The following is a 27461-nucleotide window of genomic DNA, read 5'->3' as shown; positions in this document are numbered from 1 at the left end:
AGGCAGGGAGTTGGTGTGTATTAGGTAATCCCTCAACACTTGTTTTTTCAGTTTGCCAAACACTTATTGAGGTCTTATCTGTGTCAGACCTGGACTAGATCTTGTAGACACAGATGAATCAGACACTGGCCCTGTCCTGGTAGGTGGAGTTGAGAATTTAGTGGAGAAGACAGATATTGAAGGACGAAATTTCAGTTGTATATGATAAAGCCACTGATAAATTATGACTTTCATGTTGTGGGAGCATTAAGAGGAGCAACCAGGTCTTGGGCAAAGAAGCATTTGAACTGGATCTTTTTTATTTGTATTTATTTATTTTTTCAAATTGGATCTTGAAGAAATAATTGAGGTTAACCAGTCAAAGAAGGGGAAATGGGAATTCCAGAAAGAGGGACTAGCAAAAGCAAAGGTGAGCTGTGAAACTGCTCTCATTCACAGGTATTTTAGGGAACTACATGTTATTCAGCTTTGACAGAGTAAAGTTTGTATTGGGTAGAGGGAATGAAGAGGAGACATAAAATTGGGGGCCAGACTTATGGAAGGCCTTGAATGCCATGCTGAGAATTTTGTAATTTTTCCTGTAGGGGAGATTAGCAAGGTGATCAAGTATACTGGCTCTGGAATCACATTGCCTGTGTTTGCATCCTGGCTGTGCCACTTACTGGCTGTCCTTAGGCAACTTACTTAATGTTCTAGTTTGCTAGCTGCCAGAATGCAATATACCAGGAATGGAGTGGCTTTTAAAAAGGGGAATTTAGTTAAAATAAATTTAGTTTGAAATGCTAGTGATCAGTGGAAGCGAGGGGTAAGGGGTATGGTAGGTATAATCTTTTTTTTTTTTTCTGTTTTCATTTTATTTCTTTTTCTGTTGTCTTTTGTTTCTTTTTCTGAATGGATGCAAATGTTCTAAGAAATGATGAATATGCAACTGGGTGATGATATTGTGAATTACTGATTATATATGTTAATGTTTTATTTCTTTTGTTAAATTTTTTTAATTAATAAATAAATTTTTTTAAAAAGGGGGGAATTTAATAGGTTGCTAGTTTACAGTTCTAAGGCCGAGAAAATGTCTCAATTAAAACAAGTCTATAGAAATATCCAATCTAAGGCATCCAGGGAAAGATACCTTGGAAGGCCAGTGAAGGTCAGTGTTTCTTTCTCAAGTGAGATGGCACATGGCGAACACAGTCAGAGTTTCTTTCTCATCTGATAAGGTACATGGTGAACACGGTCAAGGTTCTTTCTCTCATCTGGAAGGGCACATGGCAAGCATGGCATTTTCTGCTAGCTTCTTCTCCTGGCATCTTGTTTCATGAACCTCCCTGGGAGGCATTTTCCTTCTTCATCTCCAGAAGTCACTGACTCATGGACTCTGTGCTTCATGGTGCTGCAGTATTCTCTTCTCTTTCTGAAAGTATCCTTGAAGGACAGTGGTGACGGGAAATCCTCCCAGTGGGCAGAACTTCGAGCAGTACACCTTATTGTTCATTTTGCTTGGAAGGAGAACTGGCCAGAGGTGCATTTATATACTGACTCATGGGCTGTTGCTAATGGTTTAGCTAGATGGTTAGGGACTTGGAACGACCATAATTGGAAAACTGGTGACGAAAGAGGACTGGGGAAGAAGTATGTGGATAGACCTTTCTGAGTGGTCTAAAAACATGAAGATATTTGTGTCCCATGTGAATGTGCACCAGAGGGTGACTTCAGCAGGGGAAGGTTTTAATGATCAAGTGAATAAGATGACTCGTTCTGTGAATACCAATCAGCCTCTGTCCTCAGCAACTCCTGTCATTGCCCAATGAGCTCATATACAAAGTGGCTATGGTGGTAGGGATGGAGGTTATGCATGGGCTCAGCAACATGGACTTCCACTCACCAAGGCTGACTTGGCTGCAGCCACTGCTGCGTGTCCAGTCTGCCAGCAGCAGAGACCCACACTCAGCCCCCAATATGACACCATTCCCTGAGGTGACCAGCCAGCTACATGGTGACAGATTGATTACATTGGACCACTCATGGAAGGGGCAGCAATTTGTTCTAACTGGAATAGACACATACTCTGGATATGGGTTTGCGTTCCCTGCATGCAGTGCTTCTGCCAAAACTACCATCCGTGGGCTTACAGAATGCCTTAACCATCGTCATGGTATTCCATACAGCATTGCTTCTGATCAAGGAACACACTTCACCGCAAATGAAGTGCAGGAATGGGCACATGCTCATGGATTTCTCTGGTCTTACCATGTTCCCCATCATCCAGAAGCAGCTGAATTGATAGAACAGTGGAATGCCCTTTTGAAAACTCAATTACAGTGCCAACTAGGTGGCAGTACCTTGAAGGGCTGGGGTAATGTTCTCTAGGGAGCTGCATATGCTCTAAATCAGCATCCGCTGTATGGTGCTGTTTCTCCTATAGCCAAGATCCATGGGTCCAGGAACCAAGGGGTGGAAATGGGAGTGGTACCATTCACTATTACCCCTAGTGATCTACTAGGAAAATTTTTACTTCCTGTCCCTGCGACCCTGAGCTCTGCTGGTTTACAGGTTTTAGCTCCAAAAGGGAGTGCTTCCACCAGGAGAAACAACAATGATTCCATTGAACTGGAATCTAAGACTGCCACCTGGTCACTTTGGGCTACTTATGCCATTGTATCAACAAGCCAAGAAGGGGATTACATTATTGTCTGGGGTGATTGACCCTGACTATCAGGGGGAAATAGGACTGCAACTACACAATGGAGGTAAAGAAGAGTTTTCTTGGAAATAGGAGATCCCCTAGGGTGTCTTTTAGTACTACCATGCCCTGTGATTAAAATCAATGAAAAACTGCAACAACCCAATCCAGGCAGGACTACCAGTGGCTCGAAACTTCAGGAATGAAGGGTTGGGTCACCCCACCAGGCGAAGAACCATTACTAGCTGAAGTGCTTACTGAGGGTAAAGGAAACATGGAATGGGTAGTAGAAGAAGGTAGTGATAAATATGAACTATGACCACGTGATCAGTTACAGAAATGAGGACTGTAATGCTGTTTTGTTCGTGTTATACTATTTAAGTTGTAAGATATCAAGTTTAAGAATGAATATTACCCAAGGACTTGTACCCTATTATGGAGAGATTGAATGTGTTTCCAGTTATATGCAGGACAGTTGAGTATTGTTAGGTGAAAGAAAATGTGTTTTAATGTTTTTTATTTAGAAATTAGGTATGGTTTAAGGTGCTACGTATAGCTGCCAAGTTGACAAGGGGTGGACTGTCATGGTCAAGTTCATGTGTCAACTTGGCCAAGTGGTGGTTCCTGTTTGTCTGGTTGGGCAAGTGCTGGCCTGTCCGTTGCAATGAGGATATTTCATAGAATTAAATTAAATTATCACATCAGCTGTATCCACAGCTGATTCCATTTGTAATCAGCCAAGGGGAGTGTCTTCTGCAATGAGTAGTGCTTAATCTAATCACTGGAAGCCTTTTAAGGAGGATTCAGAAGAGACAGGCTCTCTTCCTGCTTCTACTGACAAGCCTCTCCTGTGGAGTTCGTCCAGACCGTCCATTGGAATCGTTGGCTTCACAGCCTGCCCTGCATAGTTTGGACTCTGCATTCCCACAGTCATGTGAGACATTTTTATAAATTTTATATTTGTGAGTGTTCCCTGTTGATTCTGTTTCTCTAGAGAACCCTAACTAATACAGTTGATCTCTCTGCTTCCTTTTTTTTTTCTCCTAAAATGACAATATTAACAGTACCTATATTAGATGGTGCTTGAATAATGTATAACAAGTCCTTAGAATGGTACCTGCCATATAGAAAAATGCAAATGTTAGCTGCCAAAGATTTTAGCCGTAAGTAGTAGGAAATCATTGAAGATTTTAAATGGGAAATAACATGTTCAGAGTTGTACATTAGGAAGGTCATGCTTTTTTGTGGCCAGTTTCTTACATGAACTAGGGGACAAAGTCTGGATGTGGGCAGAACAGTCAGGAGATTATTGCAGCATAGGAGAGAGAATGAGCCCTGAGCAAGGATAGCAATTGTAGAGAAGACTTAGTTAAGTTCCAGGGCCACCTGTCAGCTCTGAGCTGACTTCCTCATTTTCTCTATAGTTCCCTTAAGATGTATCCTGCTGCTCTTAAAAAAAAAAAAAAGGTGGGGGGGGGGGGATTATTCACATCTGTAATACATTGTGGAGATTTTTAAAATGTAGTAAACTGAAAGAGAAAAATGAAGTCGGAGGTCTCACGCTACCTGACTTTAAGGTGTATGATGAACTACAGTAGTCAAAACAGCAAGGTACTGGCATAAAGATAGATATACTGGCCAATGGATTGAATAGAGTGTTCAGACTTAGACCCTCTCATCTATGGACAATTGATCTTTGATAAGGCAGTTAAGCCAGCTCACCTGGGACAGACAGTCTCTTCAATAAATGGTGCCTAGAGAACTGGATATCCACATGCAAAAGAATCAAAGAGGATCCATATCTCACATCCTATACAAAAATTAACTCAAAATGGATCAAAGACCTAAAGATTAGATCTAAGACCGTAAAACTGTTAGAAGAAAATATAGGGAAATATCTTATCAATCTTATAATAGGAGGTGGTTTCCCAGCCCTTACACCCAAAGCAAGAGCATTGAAGAAAGAAATAGATAAATGGGAATGCCTCAAAATTAAACACTTTTGTGCATCAGAAGTTTGTCAAGAAAGAAAAAAAAGGCAGCCTACACGGTGTAAGACAATGTTTGGAAATGACATATCAGATAAAGGTCTAGTACCCAGAATATATAAAGAGATTGTTCAACTCAACAACAAAAAGACAGACAACCCAATTGCAAAATGGGCAAAAGACACGAACAGACACTTCTCCGAAGAGAAAATACAAATGGCTAAAAGGTGCAGGAAAAGATGCTCAACTTCCTTGGCTATTAGAGAAATGCAAATCAAAACCACAGTGAGATATCATCTCACACCCACCAGAATGGTCGTTATCAAAAAAATAAAATGACAAGTGCTGGAGAGGATGTGGAGAAAGAGGCACACTTATCCACTGTTGGTGGGAATGTCAAATGGTACAACCACTGTGGAAGGCAGTTTGGTGGTTCCTCAGGAAGCTAAGTATAGAATTTCCATATGACCCAGCAATACCATGCTAGGTATCTATTCAGAGGACATGAGGGCAAAGACACATATGGACATTTGCACACCAGTGTTTGTAGCAGCATTATTTGCAGTTACCAAGAGATGGAAACAGCCCAAATGTCCATCAGCAGATGAGTGGCTAAACAAGCTGTAGTATATACAAACAGTAGAATATTATGCAGCTGTAAGACAGAAAAAAGTTATGAAGTATGTAAAAACATGGATGGACCTTAATGACATTATGCTGAGTGAGATTAGCCAGAAACAAAAGGACAAATACTGTATGGTCTCACTGATATAAACTAACATTAATTAATGAACTTGGATAATTTCAGTTAAGAACAGAGGTCATCAGGAGCTAGAAATAGGGTAGATATTGGGTAATTGGAACTGAAGGGATACAGATTGTGCAATGGGACTGATTGTAAAAATTCAGAAATGGATAGCACAATACTACCTAACTGTAACACAATAATGTTAGAACAGTGATTGAAGCTGAATGTGAGAATGATAGAGGGAGGAGTCCTGAGGGCACAAATGAAATCAGAAGGAAAGATGTATAATAGAGACTGAGATGGTATAATCTAGGAGTGCCTAGAGTATACAATGATAGTGACTAAATGGACAAATTTAAAAATGTTTTGCATGAGGAAGAACAAACGAATGTCAATTATGCAGGATGTTGAAAATAGAGGGTAATTCATATTTTAAAACTTTAACTTATGTATGAGACTACAGCAAAAAATGTTTATTTGGTACAAAATTTATATTTCGGCTATTGCATTTCCTAATATAACTTCTGTGGACAGCTTAATTGAACACTACAAGTACATGGAACCTTGAGTAGGGCATGAGATTTTGTAGGTTAGTCCAGAGTGATGCCTCCATAAATCCCAGAAGGATTTGAACAGTGAATAAAAAAGTATGTGCAAAGTCCCCTTGGGGGAATGGTGCGAAAGGGAGAAAATTCAACTTCCCCAAGTGGAGAATTCTTGATATTCTCACAAGCAGTGGGGACAACCAAAGCAATAGGCTGAGCCCCCAATCTTGGGGTTTGTTCATATGAAACTTAACTCCAAAAAGGATAGGGTAAGCCTACTTAAAATTAGGCCTAAGAGTCACCCCCAAGAGAACCTCTTTTGTTGCTCAGATGTAGCTTTTCTCTCTCTCAGCCAACACAAGCAACTCACTGCCCTCCCCCTCTCTACATGGGACATGACTCCCAGGGGTGTGGACCTCCTGGCAACGTGGGACAGCAATCCTAGAATGAACTGGGACTCAGCATCAAGGGATTGAGAAAACCTTCTCAACCAAAAGGGGAAAGAGAGAAATGAGACAAAATAAAGTGTCAATGACTGAGAGATTCCAAACAGAGTCGAGAGGTTATCCTGGAGGTTATTCTTATGCATTAAATAGATATCACCTTTTTAATTAAGGTGTAACAGAGATGCTGGAGGGAACTGCCTGAAAATGTAGGGCTGTGTTCCAGTAGCCATGTTTCTTGAAGATGATTGTATAATGATATAGCTTTTGCAATGTGACTGTGTGATTGTGAAAACCTTGTGTCTGATGCTTCTTTTATCTACCTTATGAAGATGAGTAAAACATATGGATTAAAAATAAATAAATGATAGGGGGAACAAATGTTAAAATAAATTTAGTAGATTGAAATGCATCTGGTTGGGTGAGAAGTCAGGGGGTACATGGTCCAGGAATTGAACCCAAGTCTCCTGCATGGAAGGCAAGCGTTCTACCATTGAACCACCCGTGTACACTATGTATGTTTAGTTTTATCAATAAAAATATTTTTTAAGAAAACCAAGAAGGTAATCCCAAAAAACATTAACAGTAGTTATCTCTGGGTGTGTATTAATGATGAGTTTTGTTCTCTCTTTTTATTTTTTAGTATATGTATATTTTCATCATCATGGTCATTTCTTAGAACATTTACATGAAATCAGAAAAATAAAAAGAAAAAAAATACTCATATGTACCATACCCCATATTCCTTCCTCTCATTGACCACTAGTATTTCCATCTACTCAACTTATTTTAACTTTTGTTCCCCCTATGATTTATTTTTTATCCATATTTTTTACTCATCTGTCCATACCCTAGATAAAAGGACCTTCAGACACACAGTTTTCACAGTCACATTGTAAAAGCTATATCATTATACAGTCATCTTCAAGAAATGGCTACTGGAACACAGCTCTACAGTTTCAGGTAGTTCCCTCTAGCCACTCCAATATACCATAAACCAAAAAGGGGATATCTATATTATGCGTAAGAATAACTTCCAGGATATCCTCTCATCTCCGAAATCTCTCAGCCACTGACTACTTTGTTTCATTTCTCTCATCCCCTTTTTGGTCAAGAAGGTTTTCTCAATCCCTTGATGCTGGATCCCGGCTCATCCCAGGATTTCTCTCCCATATTGCCAGGGAGATTTACACTTCTGGGAGTCATGTCCCATGTAGTGGGGGAGGGCAGTGAGTTCACTTGCCATGTCAGCTTAAAGAGAAAGGCCACATCTGAGCAACAAAAGAAGTCATTGGGGGTAACTCTTAGGCCTAATTTTAAGTAGGCTTAAACTGTCCTTTGCAGGAATAAGTTTCATAGGGGCGAACCCCAAGATTGAGGGCTCGGCCTATTGATTTGGTTGTCACTTTGTTGTTTTGAGTATGTTTATCATCCCTCACCACCACCTCTCCATCCAGAGAGAGAGAGAGAGAGAAGGAAACATCAAACTTATTCCATACATGCAGTTCTAAGTCCTGTTTTTTTTTTAAACATATAATGTGTACATTTTTACAAGTCACCAAATATACTTTGAAAGCCAGATTTTTATTGGTGTCTTAACTCAGTATTTTATCATGTAGCTATAATTATGCTCTTTTTAGCAAAATGCATATTGTTGGACACTTGGCTTCCGAGCTTCCATTCTAAATAATATGGCTAGGATCATCTTTCTTGCCTTTTCATTGCTCCAATTCCTACTACTTCTGATTCATTTTTTAAAATCGTCTTTTTCATTATTTATTTTTATTGATATATATATTATATATTCACATACCATGTAATCATCCAAAGTATACTGTCAGTGGTTCTCCATATCATCATATAGCTATGCATTTATGATCACAATTGACTTTTTTTCTTTTTTGTGAAAAGTACCATATATATAAAAAAATAACACATTTCAAAGCACATTGCAACAGTTAGTTATAGAATGGATTTCAGAGCTCTGATTCATGTTTTTTCTTCTCAAATTAGGCGTATAGAGTGGGATAGTGTTCCCTGTTCCCTCTTCTGAAACCCCCCCCATCCAATTTCAAATAGGAAGTGAAGGAGTAGTCATCCCACAGTAGGTCAGGAGTTAGGGGAAGAAAGAGGGTGTAAGACAGGTCAAAGTAGCCTGATGAGGAAAGAGGAGAAATCCTGAAGAACACCACAGCAGTCAGCAGGACTGTGTAAAAATTGTTAGGATAGGAATATTTATTTATATTTGAAGTAGAAAGAGCCTGTAGGTATTGAAGATATTAGAAAAAAAAAGGTCCAAGTTTAGATGGAAAGATTAGCTTTAGGGAGGAGGAGGAAGAGGAATCTGTCAGGGCCTGGAAGGAAGAACACAAATGAATATAATACAGGTGGGTGTAAACATCTAACAAACATTAAGGGTAGTTTTTGGTGGGTTGGAGAGTAAGTACATCCTCAGAGTTAGGATAAATAGAGAGTACCTGTTGACTCGCTTCCTTTCTCTTTGAAGAGGAATATGGGAGCTATCTGCTGAAGGTGAAAGGGAGGAGGAAATTCGTCTGGGAAATAAGATGAGGATATTAGTGCTTAGAAAAAGAGAAGGTCCAGAACAGCCTCTGTTTGCAATATGCTTAGGAATTAAAAAGAAATAAAAAGTGTGAATCAGAATAAAAAGGCTTTGCCAGGCTGAGGTTGAGCAGTTTGTAGGAAATATCCTGTAGCCCAAGATGGAAGTACCCAGCAGATCTTAAGGCGCCCCCATGCAGGGGGTTGGTGAAGCCCACTTTGAAGGGCCATAAGCAAGCAAGGTTATGATACCACATTAAGTTGACTTAATGAGTGGAATTCCTGAATAGGGATATAGTGTACCTGGGCTGAGGACTGACAGAGTATACAGTCTGACAAGGAGGGAACTAACAGTGGAGTTAGCCTTAGATCCTGAGAAGTCAGGATCACACAGAGGGAGCTAGGAAAATAGTGTGATCAGAGATGACATTGAGAGTCACATTTCAATCATTTCCTTGTGCTTCTCAGGTGCTGGTACAGGGCTGCCTTTTGGACCCCTCCCAACGGGAGGTTTTCCTGCAGCAGGTATATGAACAGCTCTGCTTCTTTGAGGATAAGGTAGCCACTATGCTGCAGCAGCAGTATGATCCCCAGAACCAGGTATGTAAGAGAAAGTGGGCAGAGGTCACTTGTAAACTTCAGCAGTGAAAGAGAGTGGAGGAACAAGCCACATACAGAAGGAAAAAAAGGGGTAAAAGGGGCTAAGAGCCACAGTCAGAGTGAACCAAGGATAGAATCACTGGAAACTGCACACAGCAGATTCCCTGCTGGGTGGGTACTCAGTTATACTCCCATAAACACAAATTCTTGCTGGAAGAAAATATAAAGGCCATTTTGCTTGTGCTTTTTCAGTCCTGGATCTTCTCCCGTAGTGGATTTGAGTAGGTGATGATGGGTGGCTTTGATCTCTGCTTAGTATTTTGTATAGTCAGGGATAAAGCTTCTTGGGCCTACTACAGTGTCCAGTCTCATTCATTTTGGATACCCAAGAAGTAGCCAGGCAAATGGCAGTTTTGTATGTCTGATGACTAATAATATAACTTGATTGATATATGAAGTCTTCCATAATGGTGATGGAAAAATATGGGAATCGGCCCTGAAGACCTTCTTCAGTATAATCTGACACTTTATCTGGTGCTGGACTTCTTCCCCATCTCTAGTTTAGTATCTGAGCACACACTTGGGGAGGTAGCATAGGTAGGGTTCAGCTGCATAGTAGGAGGATTGGAGAATTCTCCTTAAAGTCCTCAAAAGATTATGTCTGTTAAGCCTGAGCAGGACCATGCTGTAAATATTAGCTTTGCTGTGGCTGGGGCAGCAGTGCCATCTATCTCACACTATCTTTTCTGTAAACTTGGGGCCAGGCAGCAGACCAGTCTCCAGATTCAGTGGAGCCCCCAGGTCGGAAGGTGGGAGTCTCCATCGTGACAGCTGATGTTGGGCTGGTCAGTATGATTCGACAGGGCATCTTGGCATTGCAGTTGCTGCCTTCAAACTCCAGTGCAGGTCAGTGTAAGGTGAGGTATGTAGAAGTGTTGGTGGGATTAGGATACTGGGAAGAATCAGGAAGGGCGGGTATAGGCAAAGATAAAAGGTTCCAGGACATCAGTGGGCCCCAAAGAAAGGGATATATTTCCTTGTTTGTAAAATGTAAGTCTGTCTTAGTGAATACCTCAAGTACCTCAAAATCTGGTTAAAACCAGGGATATTACTTAGGGGGAGATTGTACTCTAGCACTCAATGGGAAAAAGCAGGAGGGAAGGGAAGAAGGAAAAGTGTTTGAGGTTTATAGAACATGTTGGTTGGAGTGCATTGAGGTCTTCAGGCTTCTGTTGTTGGGCATTTCCTTTGACCTTTTTTTTTTTTTTTAATTAGCAAAGTTGTAGGTTTACAGAAAAATCAGGTGTAAAATACCGAGTTTCTATATACCACCCTATTATTGAAACCTTACATTAGTGTGGTACAATTGTTACAATGATGGAAGAACATTTTTATAATTATACTATTGACTAGTTCATAGTTTACTTTAGGGTTCTTTCTTTTTAAAATTTTTTTATTCTAATAGCAGATATGCAACCTAAGTTTCCCCTTATATATATATAAGTTAGTAGTTAATTAGATTTATAATGTTGTGCTACCACCACCACCATCCATTACCAAAATTTTTCAATCAACCCAAATAGAAATGCTGTATAATTTAAGCATTAACTCCCCATTCCCGATCCCCACCCCAGCCCCTGGTAACTTATATTCTAGATTTTGACTATGAATTTGCCTATTCTAATTATTTCATATTAGTGAGGTCATATAATATTTGTCCTTTTGTATCTGGCTTATTTCACACAACACTGTGTTTTCAAGGTTCATCCATGTTGTCTCTTGTATCAGAACTTTTTATGGCTAAATAAAATTCCATTTTGTTTATCTGTTCATCAGTTGATGGGTGCTTGGGTTGCTTCCATCTTTTGGCAGTTGTGAATAATGCTGCTATGAACATCAATGTGCAGATACCTGTTCAAGTTCCTGCTTTCTATTCTTTTGGGTGTGTAGCTCTAAGTGGAATTGCCAGGACATATGATAATTCTATACTTAACTTTCTGAGTAATTGCCAAACTGTCTTCCACTGCAGCTGCACCATTTTTACATTCCCACAAATAGTGAATGAGTGTTCCTGTTTCTCCGCATCTTCTCCCATGCTTGTAATTTTCCTTTTTTTTTTAACAGTAGACATTCTAGTAGGTGTGAAATGGTATCTCATTGTAGTTTGGTTTACATTTTCCTAATGGCTAATGATGTTGAGCATCTTTTCACTCCTTTTTCGCCATTTTTATATCTTCTTTGGAGAAATGTCTAGTCAAGTCTTTTGCCTTTTTTAAATTGGATTGTTTTTTTGTTGTTGAATTGTATGATTTTAAAATATATTTTGTGTATTAAACTGTTATTGGATACATGGTTTTCAAATATTTTCATCCATTGTGTAGGTTATCTTTTTACTTTCATGATGAAGTTCTTTGAGGCACTAAAGTTTTTATCTATTTCTTCTTTTGTTGCTTGTGCTTTGGGTATAAAGTCTAAGAAACCATTGCCTGACCCAATGTCCTGAAGATGTTTCCCTATGTTTCTTCTAGGAGTTTTATAGTTTTTGGTCTTATATTTAGGTCTTTCATCCATTTTAAGTTAATTTTTATATATGGTGTGAGGTAAGGTTCCATCTTCATTCTTTTTTACATAGACATCTATTTTTTTTTGTTGAAGAGACTATTTCCCAGTTGAGTGGTCTCTGTCCCCTTGTTGAAGAAACTATTCTTTCCCAATTGAATGGTCTTTGCCCACTTGTAAAAAATCAGTTGTAAGGATTGGTTTCTGAACTCTCAATTTGATTTTTTTCTTTTTAACATGGGCAGGCATTGGGAAATGAACCTGGGTCTTGGCAGGCAAGAACTCTGCCACTGAGCCACCATGGCCTGCCCTCTCAATTTGATTTTATAGACAGTTTATTTATCTATATGTCTTCTCTTGTGCCAGTACCACACTGTTTTGATTACTGTGGCTTTGTAATAAGTTTTACGATCAGAAAGTGTGAGTTCTCTAGCTTTGTTCTTTTTCAAGATGGCTTTGGGTATTCAGGGCCCTTTACCCTTCCATATATATATATCTGATAATTGTCTTTTCCTTTTCTGCAAAGAAGGTTAGAGTTTTTATTGGGATTATTTTGAATCTGTAAATTACTTGGGTAGAATTGATATTGTAACACCATTTAATCTTCCAATCCATGAACACAGAATACATTCCATTTATTTAGGACTTCTTTTAGCAATGTTTTGTAGTTTTCTGTGTATAAGTCCTTTACATTCTTGGTTTGACTAATGCCTAGATATTCGATTCTTCTAGTTGATATTGTGAATGGAATTTTTAAAATTGTTTTCTTCTTTTAATTGTTCATTACTAGCATATAGAAGCACTATTGATTTTGGGGTGTTGATCTTGTAGCCCACCACTTTGCTGAAATCATTTATTAGCTTTAATGGCTTTGTTGTGGATTTGTCAGGATTTTCTGTGTATAGGATCAGGTCATCTGCACATAGGGTAATTTTTACTTTTTCCTTTCCAATTTGGATGTCTTTTCTTTCCTTCTCTTGTAAAATTGCTCTGGCTAGAACTTCCAGTAGAATGTTAAATAACAGTAGTGACAGTGGGCAACCTTTTCTTGTTCCTGATCCTAGAGGAAAAGCTTTCAATCTTTCATAATTGACTATAACATTGTCTGCAGGGTTTTCATATATGTCTATCATTGCATTGAGGAAATTTCCTTCTATTTCCAGTTTTCGAAGTGTTTTCATCAAGTAGGGGTGCCGGATTATATCAGATGCCTTTTCTGCATCAAGTCAGATAATCACGTGGTTTTTTTTCTCCATTCTGTTAGTGTGGTTTATTACATTAATTGGTTTTCCCATGTTGAACCATCCTTGTATACCTGGGATAAATCCCAACAGATCATGGTGTATAATTCTTTTAATGTGCTTGTTGAATTCAGTTTGCTTGTATTTTGTTGAGAATTTTTGTATCTAGAGATGCAAAGGTATATTTTCTGTAATTTTCTCTTCTTGTAGCATCTTTATTTGGCTTTGGTGTGAGGGTGATGTTAACATCATAGAATGAGTTAGGGAGCATTCCCTCCTCTTCATTTTTTTTTTTTTTTTTTTTTTGGAAGAATTTGAGCAAGATTGGTATTCATTCTTCTTGGAATGTTTGGTAAAATTCTCCAGTGAAGACATCTGATCTTTGGCTTTTCTTTGTTGGGAGGCTTTTGATTACTGATTAAATCTGTTTACTAGTTATTGGTTTGTTGAGATTTTCTGTTTTCTTCTTGAGTCAGCATAGGTAGTTTGTATGTTTCTAGGAATTTATCCATGTCATTTAGGTTATCTAAGTTGTTTATGTACAGTTGTTTATAGAATTCACTTATAGTCCTTTTTATTTCTGTAGTAGTAGTGTCTCTCATTTCTGATTTGTTATTGTGTATTTTCTCTTTTTTTCTGTCTGTCTAAAGATTTGTCAATTTTATTGCTCTTTTCAAAGAAAAGAAAAATTGTTCTTTGAAAAGAGCAATAAAACCAACTTTTGGTTTTATTTGTTTTCTCTCTATTGTTTTTTAATTCTATTTTTCATTATCTCTGCTCTAATTTTTGCTATTTGCTTTCTTCTCACTTTGGGTTTAGTTTGTATTTCTTTCTCTAGATCCTCTAGTTTTGGGGCTAAGTCTCTGATTTGAGATATTCCTTTTAATATAGGCATTTAGAGCTATAAATTTCACTGTCGGGGGGATGTGTTCACTGCATTCTGTAAATTTTGGTAGGCTGTGTTTTTGTTTTTATTCACCTCAAGGTATTTCCTAATTTCCCTTCTTATTTTTCCTTTGAGCCATTGGTTTGCTAGCAGTGCATTGTTTAAATTCTATGTATTTGTAAATTTTCCATTTCTCCCTCTTTTTTTGATTACAAGTTTCATTCCATTGAGGTAAGAGAAGGTACACTGCATGATTTCAGTATTTTTTAATTTATTGAGACTTGTTTTATGGTCTTTCTTAGAGAATGACTCAAGTGCACTAAAGAAAAATGTGTATTCTGCTGCTATTGAGTAAAGTATGTCTGTTAAGTCTAAGTGGTTTAGAGTATCATTCAAGACTTCTATTTCTTATTGATCCTCTGTCTAAATGTTCTGTCCATTACTGAAAGTGCTGTATTGAAGTCTCCTACTATTAATGTAGGTCTGTCTGTTTCTCCTTCAAATTTGTCAATATTTGCTTCATATGTTTTTAGGCTCTGCTGCTAGGTGCATAAATGTTTATAACAGTTATGTCTTCTTGTTGAATTTACTGCTTTATCAGTATGTAATGACCTTCTTTATATCTCACAAAAGTTTTTGACTTAAAGTCTATTTTATCTCATATTAGTACAGCTACTCAAGCTTTCCTTTGGTTGCTATTTGCATGGTATATTTTTTTCCATTCTTTCACTTTCAACCTACGTATGTCTTTAAATTTAAGGTGAGTTTCTTGCGAACAGCCTATATTTGGGTCATGGTTCTTTCTCCATTCTTCCAGTCTCTGCCTTTTGACTGGAGAGTTCAATCCATATACATTTAAAGTAATCACTGAATATGCAAGACTTCCTTCTGCCATTTTGCTGTTTTGTCTTTGTAAGTCTTATACATTTTTCACCCTCAAGTATTCCGTTAATGCCTACTTTCATATTTATTTGAATTTTTGTATTGTACCGTTTTGAGTCCCTTCTCATTTCTTTCTTTTGAATATATTTTTTAAGTTATTTTCTTTGTGGTTACCATGGGGCTAAAATTTAACATCCTAAATATGTAACAGTCATATTTGATTTGATACCAACCTACCTTTGATAACATATCCATACACTGTTCCCCCATTTTTTTTGGTCCATTTTAAAGATTAAATTTTTATACATTGTATTTCTAAAACTACAGATTTATCATTACTTTTTATGTATTTGCTCTTTATCACCTGTAAGAAGCAAACATACATAGCAAAAAATATAATACAACAGTACTGACATTTTAATTACCCATATGAGGGAGGCCTTTATTTCTTTATGGCACTCTGATTCACTGTCTAATGTCCCATTCCTTTCAGGTAGAAGAACTCCCCTAAGCATTGCTTATAAGGCAGATCTGGTGGTAATAAATTCCCTCAATTTTTGTTTTTCTGGGAAATTCTTAATGTCTTCTTCATTTTTTTAATAAAGTCTTGCCAGCTATTAAATTTTTGGTTGGCAGTTGTTTTCTTTCTGCACTTTAAATATTTCACACCACTGCCTTCTTGCCTGCATGGTTTCAGATAGAAAATTGGCATTTAATTTTATTGGGATTCCCTTGCACCCAACTTGTTGCTTTTCTCTTGCAGCTTTCAGAACTTTCTCCTCATCCTTGGCATTGGACAGTTTGATTACTATGTGTCTGGGCGTGGTTCTCTTTGAGTTTATCATGTTTGGGGTTTATTGGACTTCTTGAATGTTCCTATCAATGTCTTCAGTTAAACTGGGGGAGTTTTCTGCTATTATTTCTTTGACTATTCCTTCTGCCTCTTTTTCTCTTTATTTTCCCTGTGGAACTCCCCAAAATGCATGTATTGGTACAGTTAATATCCTGCAGGTCTTTTAGGTCTGTTTGCTCTTTTTTTCCTTTTTCTTTTTAAATGTTCCTCAGTTGAATCGTTTCAGTTGTCTTGTCTTGAGATCACTGATGCTTTCTTCTGCCACCTCCGGTCTGCTGTTGAAACCATCTGGGGAAGTTTTCATTTCAGTTATTTTGTTCTCCAACTATATCTAGTTGTTCTCTAATGTGAATCTCAAAGAGATTCCCATATTCATTCATTCACTGTTTTCATTGTAATTTTCTGTATAAATTGTAATCTTTTGTTGCACACTGAACATTTTAATATTTTAAAGTGTGAGCTCACGGATTTAGTCTCTGAGTTGTCTGTTCCTTAAGTTTTTATCCGGTTAGTGACATGACAGGAGGGTTTCTTGAATGCCAGGAGCTAATCAAAACACACAGACCAGAGTAAAAAGCACCTATCACAGTCTTTGTAAATTGACTATATGGCTGGTGGTCTTCAGAGCTTAGCCCTCCTATAAAAAAGATCAGCCCCAAGGTAACTATAGAGTGCAGCATCTTCTCTGACTTATCTGAGCCTGTGTAGAGCGAAGAACCCTGCTTCTTTTTCTGGGCTTGTGTTGGTTTGTGGCTTTAGGAATTCCCCATTTTACAGTTTACAGGAGTTTGAGTGAACTACTCTACTCCTTTTAAAATAGACTTTTATCACCTCCTCAGTGCTGTCTTATGTGACTTAATGCAGGTAGTTCTTTTCCCCCAGGCCACTTTAACTTAACTATTTCTCACACTGTCCCAACTGTCTACAAGCCCCTTCATAGACTTCAGGAAAACTTTGGAAAGGTGTGCCTGAAACAAATTTCCTGGCTCAATTCCCTCAGACTTCCAACTGATAGATTGGCACTGACATACATGTACCCCAAAATGCACACAGAGGCTACTGTGCTCCCTCTGGGACAGGGTCAGGGACCCACAATGGGCTGACTTCACCCTCTGTTGTGGAGGGCATGGAGAAGGGGCCAGCAAGGACGTTGAGAGCTTCTTCTACAGCTTTTGAAGCTGCATTTTCTTGATTCAGTATTTGCCCAATTAATCCATCCCTTTAACTGGTTTTATTCATTTTGAGGAAGGTTGCTGTCTTTAAGATTTCTCTGTTGTCTTTGTCCAAAGAAGGTTGAATAAATAGCTGCCCTCAGAGCTGGCCCTCAGCAATTTGAAGTAGCTAGTCAGCAATCAGACCATACACCCCCAGAATTTGGAGGACTAGGTTTTTATGTCCTACACTGGCACCCAGCAAGCTGCACCAGGAGCCTGAGGTGCAGTCCCCACTCCTGCCTGCCACAGGGCTGGGGAATGGGGCATTGTAGCCACTGCATGGAGGGTGGAACTCATCGGTATTTACTGCATGCAGTTTACCAGTTTCTTCCTTCCATTTCTCTCTGGATGTTGCAGAGTGTTCCACTAGGTTCCATAATTTGAAAATAGTTGATCTCTATTCCTGCTCCTGCCAGTTCTATAGTTTTTTTGGTGGAGGGTCTGATTCCTGATAGCTTCCTACTCTGCCATCTTCCCACAATCCCAGTCCTCCCTTGAATTTGATATGTACAGTGTCTCTGGGACTGAATCTGATGTTTCCTGCTCCAGGTATTATTGTAATCACAGATGGGGTGACCAGTGTCCCTGATGTTGCTGTCTGTGAGACACTGCTGAACCAGCTTCGCAGTGGCACTGTGGCTTGTTCCTTTGTGCAGGTGAGAACTTTCTAACAAGGAGGAGAGAAGATTATGGTATCTCACAGAATTGAATATGGAGATTACTTTCTTTTAGGTGATAACTTCCCATTAAAGCTGATGACATAGTTACATGGAAAGAAAAAGTGTTATATCTAGAATAGAATAGGAAGCAGTTATGGTGAGGACTCAGTATCTTAGTACTTTTTCCTTAAGAGGCAGCATGCTACAATAATGAGAATACCAAATTTAAAATATGACAGTTCCAGTCCCACCACCTCCATTAAATTAGCTGTTATTGTTTTGGTTGCAGGGATTAGAAAACCAGCCCAGCCCCAACTAACTTAAGCACTGGCGGGAAAGGTGTATTCAGAGAACTACAGCTAATTTAGATGGATGGACTGTAGGGTAGACGACAGAGTGCTATGGGGAAACAAAGCTGGAGGAGTGGCATAGGCCAGAACACAAAAAGCTACTATATTAAGGAGTTTAAGCATAATCCTATGTGTGATGCAGATATGTAGAAGGAAAGTCCCTGGTTTCATGTATGTTTTATAAAGGTCACTCATGCTGCAGGGTGGAGTGCAGAAATGATCAAGGCTTAATTAGGGGAATATAAGAGAGAAGGGAATGGGATTGAGAAAATGAAAAGGTAGAACTGACATGGCTTATGGTTAATAAGATATGGCGGCTGGGGGAGAAAGAAGAGTTAAGGATAACTCTGAGTTTCTGACCTTAATGATGACTAGGAGCAGGCAGAGCAAACAGGAAAAGGAATTGGGGTGGAGTGTGGGAAAAATGATGAATACAAAGTTTGTGTACACTGGATATGAGTTCCTATGTGAAAACATAGTAGAGCACTTAAGAACATTGCTTTTGGAGTTAGATATGCCTGCACTGATTCCTTACTTCACTTACTAGCTGTGTGTGACATGGGTGAATCACTTACCTTTAGGTTGGATTTATTTGTATATGGAGATCATGACAGTACCTATCTCATTGGGTGAGGTGATGCATTGAAAGCACTTAGTGTAGTATATAATTACTAAATAAATGGCTTTTTTTTGTAGCCATTAGCTGTATGTGTATATGCATATTGTATCTGTAGAGCTGAAACTCAGAAGAGAGCCCTGGTTGAGAGAGAGATTTAGGAATTGTCAGCCTACAAATGGTAATTAAGAAGAGATGAAATTTCCAGAAGAACCTTGGGGAACACTAATGCTTAAGGGTCTTTCATAGGAAGAGTGCCTACCAAATAATAAAGGGGAATAATTAGATAAGAATCCGGAGATGGTTGTGCCAAAGAAGTCAGAGTTTTAGGAAGAAAGGAGTAGTTAGTATGAGATGCAGTAGAAAGTCAAGTAAAATGAGGAATGAAAAGGGCCCTTTGGATTTGGTGATTAGGAGATCTCAGGGATCTTTTTTAGAGCCATTTCAGTGAAGAGGTGGTGAGGGAAACGATTGCAATGTATTTAAGAGTAGATAGAAGAGAAGGAAGTGGAGACAAGTATTGACACAAGAAATTTGACTGTAAATTGAAGTGGAGAGTTGCAGTGGTAGCCAGGAGGGACTGCAGGATTGAAGAAGGGGTGTTTTGTTTTTTAAGCTAGAGGCTTAAGCATATTTCTAAGGAGCCATGGTAAAGTAGAGTTTGAAAATAAGGGAGAGAAAGGGTTGCCTGATGAAAAGAAGTTTCTAAATTGACAGGAGGGCATTGGCTCAAGAAAACAAATTAAGGACTCCTGGAACAGGAAGGTAGAATTTCTTACTTTGAGACTAGAAAGATAGAAGTGAAAATGTAGGTAAGTTTTGTCAAGGGCCTCTGGTTTCTCTCTGAGGTGGAAGATGAAAATGTGTACTGGAAGGAAGGGAGACCCAAATTGGGTAAAAGGTCAGTATTGAAGACAGATCTAAAGGACTAGCTGGGTTCATGCCATAAGTTTTGATATGGTGTCAACCCTCACAACTGCAGTTTTCTCCATCTGGGCTCCACTGGCTAGGTGTAGAGGTTGCAACCTTATTAGGGGTTTTGAAGTGGAACCAGAAAAAAGTTGAGAGGCAGGGAGTAAGAATGATGCTTATTGAGTTGTTTGAATATGGGATTTAGGCTGGATTGAGAAAGAAATTTTATCAGAAGGGTGAGGATAGATTTAGAAAGAGCAGAGGGTTCAAGGACTGGCAGTCTCAGTGGGATCAAAGAGCAACAGTAGGAGGAGGGTGGAAAGATGCTAAAGGGGGGATAGACTATGTTTAATAAGTGGGATGTGGCAATTTGAGATTGCAAAATTGAAGTGGTTCCAGGTGAAGCCAAGGGCCAGAGTGTAGCCGATGGGCATGTGACTTGGAATAGAAATAGTTACGGAAGACTAGAGTTGAGAAAGGAGAGGCCAGGGAATTGAATGAATCATTGAGATCAGGAGTCTGCAGATAGAATATATTTTAAGCTTTGTGGGCCATTTGATCTGTGTCACAGCTATTCAGCTCTGCTTTGCAGTGCAAAAGCAACCCCAAACAATACGAAAATGAATGACTGTGCCTGTGTTCCAATAGAACTTTTTTTAAAAAAAATAGGCGATGGGCCATATTTGGCCTGCAGCTATATATAGTTTGTCAATCCCTGGTCTACAGCCTTGGTGCTTAAAGTATGGTCCCTAGACCGCCACATTGGCATCACCAGAGAGCTTGTTGGAAACAGACTTTCAGGTTCCACCTCAGACCTACTGCATTTTAACAAACCCCCTGGGTGTTTTGTATGTACATTGAAGTTTGAGAAGCACTTCATTAGAGACACCCTAATGTCTTTCAGGGTGCTGACAGGAAGCCAGTGAACCAGTTGCCAACATTTTTAGTGAATGGGGGCAAAGTTGATAATTGATGTTGAGGAAGAAGAACAGAGGATGATGTGTCCAAATGGCATGGGCTTTAGACAGAAAGGCTCAAGGGAGGCAAGTTACAGAGCAATGGTCTTTAGCTAGGTGAACACTGGACCAGTTCCCACCCTGTGGTTCAGGGGATAGGAGCAGCCACATAGATATCAGCCATTTCTTGTTCTACTTCTTACTGTGCCCTTTTTGGAGCTGGGCCTCCAATTGCTCACTTTTTCCAGGTGGGAGGAGTTTACTCTTATGACTGCAGTTTTGGCCATGTGCCCAATGTGGAGTTGATGAAGTTCATTGCAATGGCAACATTTGGGGCCTACCTGTCCACTTGTCCTGAGCCTGAACCAGGCAACCTGGGTCTGACTGTCTACCACCGGGCGTTCCTCCTCTACTCCTTCCTGCGCAGTGGGGAAGCCCTCAACCCTGAATACTACTGTGGTGAGAGGCAGGCTGGCTTGGATGTGGGATGGGAAGAGTAGAAAATTAGCCCCAGAGATTATGCAGGAATGGGTGGAGGGTTTGGGTTTCTGGGGAACTGTAAGTATATCTGGGGCTGACTACTCTGTCACTGTTCTTCCCCAGGATTTCAGTATAGCCCACTCCCTAAATATTGGTCAGCTGACAGAAAACCACTTCCCTTTCCCCATCTTCGCTGGTTTTCTAGGCTCTCAGCACCGTCTATTTAATGAGCACCTGGTCTCTGCAAGCAGCAACCCTGCCTTGGCCCTGCGCCGGAAAAAGCATACTGAGAAGGAGGTACCAGCTGACTTGGTCAGCACTGTGTCAGTGCGGCTTCGAGAGGGCTACAGTATCCGAGAAGTCACACTGGCCAAAGGTGAACCTGAGTCATTAAGCCTTGCTATATCCCAGAAGTTTCTAAGAATGTTGGTGTGGGTGAAGAGCTGCTGAACAAAGCAGAGGCACACATGTACCACATGTCAAAGTGTTACTGTGAAAGGCCCTTCTTGCCATTTGAGACAAATGGGTTTTGAGTTGCTTTGGGACTTGCTTTTCTTAGCATTTCATCTCTCAATTCTGTCTCCTTGCCAATTGAATTTGGTGAGGGTGGTTTGGTGTTCTGAACTTGCTTTGTTTTCAGATTCTTCTTGCAAACTTCTAATTTTATCAGTTAGCAGACTCTGGGCCTGCAATCTGTGTTCCAATGCTTGGAAACTTTGACCAGACTAGAGTTCCATGAAGAGGGCAGTGGTTACAGATAGGACTCAGTCTCAGGCCTGGAGTCCAGTGTCTTCTCTCTAACTAGCCCTCCTGCTTCCCCTAAAGGAGGTTCTCAACTGGAGGTGAAGTTGGTGCTGCTGTGGAAACACAACATGCGCATTGAGTATGTGGCTGTGGCGCCCTGGCCCCTGGAGCCTGAGGGCCCTCGAGGAACCCGGGTAGAAGTGACAATGGAAGGTGGCTATGATATTCTGCATGATGTGTCCTGTGCTCTAAGGCAACCCATTCGTTCACTATATCGCACCCACGTTATCCGGCGCTTCTGGAACACACTGCAGAGGTGAGGTCACCACTAAGTGAGTGATACTACTTTGCTGTCTTCTTTGTTATTTAAGGGAAAGATCTGTAAAGTTGAGAGCTGCAGAGAGTCACCCTGAGCAGCAGGCTTGTGTTCAGGCTGGGGACCTGAGGACCTGAGGACCAAGCAGGCTGGGGCTCCCCTCTTCTGTACCTGCCAGAGTGCAGTGTGGCTCAGGGTTGGCCCTTGTTTTACAGCATTAACCAGACGGACCAGATGCTAGCCCACCTTCAGTCCTTCTCCTCAGTCCCAGAACATTTCACACTTCCGGACAGCACAAAGAGTGGAGTACCACTCTTCTATATCCCTCCTGGCTCCACCACCCCGGTGAGTTGCTCTGAGGCTCCCTGTCCCCATTTCATGCCTACCTAGACTTGGACTGACACAGCACCTGGAGCCAGAGTCCCTTTCTATTTCTTTCCCTCTCAAGCATTCAAACAAAAACCCTAAGTTTTAATTTTGAGAGCATCTCTTGTCCCTCTCCCAAGCCCTCTAGGGCCCTCAGCCCTAGAGAGAGAGAGGCTGTACTCAGCAGACCACAGGTTTCAGAGGTAAAGACTTAGAGAATATCTGGGTCCCATCAGGCTGCAAGCTCCCTCGCCTCCTCTACCCACCATGGTCTTGCTTCCCACCTTCACTTGTATCCATCCACTACCAATCACTTGGTCTGTCCACTTCCTAAAAATCATAGCTTCTCTTTGTCCTCTGCTTTCCTCACACACAGTCCATGGCTGTTGCCCTAACATTCACAGGCCAGTGGCTTATGCTGATATGCAGGGGCCCTCATTACAAGGTTCCACCATCACTTTGCAGGCTTTCCTCCAAAGTGATATAAGCCAGGCAAGTTACATCTTTGGCCTAGATTCAGCTTTAATGGACTATAGTTTGTCTTTGGACTCAGTCATCCTAATGTAGCCTAACTACTGCAGGTAGTGTTTTGCCTCTATCCCAGACTGTACCATAGGTTCCTTTACCCCTAACCACCATTGTCTCTGATCCCTTAAACTGAGACTGCCCATGGGGGTCTTTGCTGTTTGGAGGTTGTACCCTGGTTGTCTAGAATGCTGTTATAGGGCTGTCCTCCCTGTCTCCAGGTGCTCTCTCTTCAGCACAGTGGTTCTGACTCGTCCCATGCCCAGTTTGCTGCCTACTGGAAGCCAGTGCTGTCCATGGATGCTAATTCATGGCAGCGTTGGCTGCACATGCATCGCCTAGTGCTAGTCCTGGAGCATGATATGTGGGTATCTTCCTAGGGCCATAGGTGGATGGGAGAGTGGGGGTAAGGGGACAGGGAATGATGGGTAAGGGGAGGCAGGAAAGAACATACCAACAGTTAAGCCCTTACCAACCTTGGCCAAAGAAAAACTATGATACTTTTCTATTCTTCTTACTCATCAGCCCCATATCCTTGGGCAGGGCCTGGAAGAGAGAGGTAGCAGTCTGTTCTTTTCCCCTACAATTTGGACTATGGAGGTCTGATCTCAGTCTGCAACCCCCTTTCCAGACCAATCCCCAAGCATTTGCACACCCCGGGCAGCAATGGACGCTACAGCACCATCCAGTGCAGAATTGCACACTCCTCCCTGACCTCTCTGCTTCGGGACTGGAGCAGCTTTGTGCTAGTGGAGGGTTATTCTTACGTCAAGCTGCTCTCCAGGTGGGCAAAATGATGTTCTCTCTTCCCCTATCACCTCCTTCCATGTCGCTTCCTCTAATCCCAGACCTCACCCCTACTTCCTCCTAAATCCATTTATTCCCAACCTCAGGGTACTCACTAACTCCCATTTCTCTCCAGTGCCCCAGACCAGCCCCCTTCCTCCTTCTACATGGTCCGCATAATTTCTAAAGCCCCATGCATGGTTCTCCGCCTGGGTTTTCCCATCGGCACACCTGCACAGGCCCGGCACAAGGTGAGTTGGGCCCTGACTGACTCCCAGACCAAGGAACCCTGGAGTATGGACTAGCTTCCTCTCCCCAAACCCCAGAAGGCCAGGTCTAGTAGAAGAAGAGTTCCCAGCCCAAGTAAAGCTTGGAGTCAAGGGCCCTAACAGAAGTCTCACCTTGTCTGTAGACCCCTAATCCCACACCATGCAGGAGATAGTAGGAGGAGGATTTAACCACATTTTCTACTCAGATTGTGTCAGGTTTACAAGAAGAGATCCTGCAGCTGCGTTTCCCCCACCGGGTACAGAGCAAGGAGCCAACACCCAAGGTGAAACGTAAAGGGCTGGGGGGCATTGGTGGGGGCAGCTCTCCTTCCAAGTCACCTCCCATGCTGGGACCACAGCAGACGTTGTCTGACCGGCCTTGCCTTGTGGTCCTGCATAAACCACTGGACAAGCTACTCATCAGGTTGGTATAGAGGATGGGGCTGGGGCTGTGTATGAATAGTGATCACTAGATGTAATGTCTTCATTTCCTAGGTATGAGAAGCTACCCCTAGACTACCGGGTACCCTTCTTGCTGACACTGGAACCATCAGGGCCACTGCCTTTAGTCTCAGGCCGCTCAGCCTCTTCTAGCCTAGCTTCGCTATCCCGCTACCTCTACCATCAGCGCTGGGTCTGGAGTGTCCCATCAGGGCTGGCCCCTGCACTGCCACTCAGCGCCATCGCCCAGCTCCTCTCCATCCTCACTGAGTATGTCACCTGAGCCTGCCAGGGAAGTTGGGGCAGGGAGAAAGTATGTACAGACTCTGGGTTTGTACACTGGCAAGAAGCCTAACAAGGCATTTCTCTCTGAGCCCAGTCTCATTGCTGCTGTTTTTATGCAGAGTATCTAGCACCAAGCAGTTGGTGCTCCTGCCTTCCCCTTCCTGCTCTTCCCACAGTCTATTTCTTTTGGCTCTGGTCCTAATTGAACCTGTTACACCCTGAGGGTTCAGTGGTCTTAGCAGGACCACCAGAGGGCTAGGCTGCCTTGATAGCTGTTGGGAGTTGGGTTTGTAAATAGTGGGTGAGGAAGAGACTATACTCTGAGTGATCGTTCCCTGTCCTACCCCAACCTTCCCCCTGTCTTTATGGGGCTTCAGAATCCGTCTGTCTGAAGGGTTCCACTTCGCCTGTAGTGGGGAAGGCATCATCAACATGGTCCTGGAGCTTCCAATTCAGGTATGTCATGCCTCATGACACCTCCCACCACAGTCCACAATAATCCCAGGGATACTGACCCCTGAGCTGACTTGAGATTGTTGGAAACTGCCTCAGGGATTCTATTATGCTTGAGAACCAGCTTGAGAACAGTCACAGGAAAATGTGGCCAGGGAACTAACGTTCTGAGGGCTGTGACTAGGTCAGGCCAGTTCTCTGCATTGTTTGCAGTTTGCCCAAGATCTCCCATTTTCCCCACAGAATGAGCCACCTAGGCAGGTTGCAGCTGCAGAGAAGCATACATGTGTTGTCCAGTATATCCTCTTCCCCCCGCACTCTACTTCTACCAAAGACAGGTGAGGCCTGACCCTTCTCTAAGATCTGCCTCTCTTGAGATCTTCCTCATTCTCTCCACTGTCCCTTAAAGTTCTGTTTCCCATACCCTGATTTAATCTTGATCCTAGAGTGAGGGGTGGTGTTAATTTTAAATGCTTCATGAGGCAGATACTGGTCTGGAAGGGCTGTCTTCTGTCCCTGTCCCTTTCCCATGCTTTATGAGGCTAACTCTCTGCCATGAGGTCATGAATGGGATGTTCCTTTTTTCCCAGGCTCAGAGCCTTTCTTCCCTTAGCTTCTCAACAGATGATGATAATGATGTGGAGGTGGAGGCCCTGGAAGGAGATGCAGAGCTCAATCTGGTCACAGAGGTCTGGGTGGAACCACAGTGTGGACGAGTGGGATCTGGCCCTGAAAGTTGGAAGCACCTCCAAGACCTGACGTACTCTGAGATCCCTCAAGCTGTGAGTGACCTCAAAATACTACCTCTTGCCCTCACTAGGTTTGAGTGTCATCTCCTTTGAAGTACCACAGTCCGTGGGTTTCCTGTTTCCTCTGAATCTCTGTATTCTGATTGTGACTGTTGGGCTTCTTTGAAAGCTGGGGGCTGGGGTACTGTGGACTAGGAGGGGTAACCCCTGAAGTCTCATATTTCTCTTCTAGCTTCACCCACGGGATGCTGCTTGTATAGGTTCCATGCTGAGCTTTGAATACCTGATACAGCTGTGCCAGAGCAAGGAATGGAGTCTTCTGCCCCCAGAGCCAAGGGTCTCTGATGGTCAGTGGAGAAAGTGGCCCCCTGGTTGGAGCAGTGAAGTAGGAAGGGAGAAGGCAGCCACAGTTAGGTAATCCACGTCTCACTATAAATCTTACCTTTCTTTCCTGCTTCCTAGGATTGGACCAGGGAGGAGACACCTGCGTCTATGAGATCCCTTTCCATTTTGATCTAATGGGATTGTTGCCACAGTGTCAGCAGCTACAGATGTCCTTCCTTCTGCTTTCCAGAGGTGGGTGAATTTGGTACCCACTTACCCCACATCCAAAGGGCCAGCAAGCCTGGGAATATGAGAGGATAGAGAGCAGGTGAGCAAGTGAGTGATGGGGACAAGTGGAAGCCATGTGGCTGAAGGAGGGGCTATCTGGTTAGGGCAGAGCCCGGGGCAGTGGGCAGCAGGAGGCTCTTGGTGCTAAGCAGAGTGTGTGTCGGGCAGAGCCTGAGGGCGTCCCTCTCTCCGAGGGGCCCTGTCCCGCCAACGACATGGTGCTGTGCCTGCTGCACAGCTGCCTGGGGCAGGAACTGAGTGACCGGGAGATCCCACTGACTGTTGCTGACCAGGCTACCTTTTTGAGCGAGGTGCTGCGGCGAACCTGCCACAGTTCAGGTGAGCTCCCCTCCTCTCTTCTTATACCAGACTCTGGCCCAGCCCCTTTCTTCCCACCTCAAAAGAGTGCTTTCTGTCTTTTGGATTTCATCTTCCTTCTCCTCATCCTCTCTTCAACTTAAAGCCCTGCCTCTCTGCTGGCCTTGATCTCTCATACTCTTCTCTACCTGCATTGTAGGTCCAGAGGGGCCACCAATAGGGGGCCATGGGATCCTAAAGGGTCAATCAGTCATCAGCGCCCAGACTACTGGAGATTCAACTCTCATTACCCTGGTCAGCAACAATTCTTCTTGAGTCCTTTTTCATAATGACCTCCTCCCATCACTCCATACTCATACCACAATTTTCCATCACCCTTGATACTAAATATTCCTTGTCAATGACAGAATACTATCATTTCCC

At 41.9% G+C, this 27461-nt stretch overlaps 1 protein-coding gene across 6 annotated transcripts in view; it reads left to right on the top strand.

The window, feature by feature from the left end:
- Nucleotides 1-27461, top strand: part of SZT2 (SZT2 subunit of KICSTOR complex) — a 73231-nt gene that overhangs the window by 17465 nt on the left and 28305 nt on the right. For 5 of the 6 annotated variants that reach the window (XR_013171008.1, XR_013171009.1, XM_077149976.1 and 2 more), the window contains 19 exons: nucleotides 9435-9566; nucleotides 10331-10472; nucleotides 17751-17857; nucleotides 20943-21153; nucleotides 21380-21550; nucleotides 22000-22234; nucleotides 22450-22579; nucleotides 23347-23489; nucleotides 23757-23909; nucleotides 24048-24162; nucleotides 24387-24604; nucleotides 24676-24891; nucleotides 25284-25362; nucleotides 25603-25697; nucleotides 25973-26141; nucleotides 26341-26455; nucleotides 26571-26684; nucleotides 26889-27059; nucleotides 27238-27332. Coding sequence is in view for 4 of the 6 variants with exons in the window: in XM_077149976.1 (XP_077006091.1) it covers nucleotides 9435-9566; nucleotides 10331-10472; nucleotides 17751-17857; nucleotides 20943-21153; nucleotides 21380-21550; nucleotides 22000-22234; nucleotides 22450-22579; nucleotides 23347-23489; nucleotides 23757-23909; nucleotides 24048-24162; nucleotides 24387-24604; nucleotides 24676-24891; nucleotides 25284-25362; nucleotides 25603-25697; nucleotides 25973-26141; nucleotides 26341-26455; nucleotides 26571-26684; nucleotides 26889-27059; nucleotides 27238-27332 (2811 nt within the window). In the remaining 2 variants the exon portion in view is untranslated. The remainder of the gene's footprint in view (nucleotides 1-9434; nucleotides 9567-10330; nucleotides 10473-17750; nucleotides 17858-20942; nucleotides 21154-21379; nucleotides 21551-21999; nucleotides 22235-22449; nucleotides 22580-23346; nucleotides 23490-23756; nucleotides 23910-24047; nucleotides 24163-24386; nucleotides 24605-24675; nucleotides 24892-25283; nucleotides 25363-25602; nucleotides 25698-25972; nucleotides 26142-26340; nucleotides 26456-26570; nucleotides 26685-26888; nucleotides 27060-27237; nucleotides 27333-27461) is intronic. The other variant, XM_077149978.1, reaches the window with a different exon arrangement.

The sequence above is a fragment of the Tamandua tetradactyla genome, chromosome 2, assembly GCF_023851605.1.
Source record: "Tamandua tetradactyla isolate mTamTet1 chromosome 2, mTamTet1.pri, whole genome shotgun sequence".
NCBI lineage: Eukaryota > Metazoa > Chordata > Mammalia > Pilosa > Myrmecophagidae > Tamandua > Tamandua tetradactyla.
Note: the sequence above shows the minus strand (reverse complement) of the source record. Positions and strands in the feature narration are given on the sequence as shown.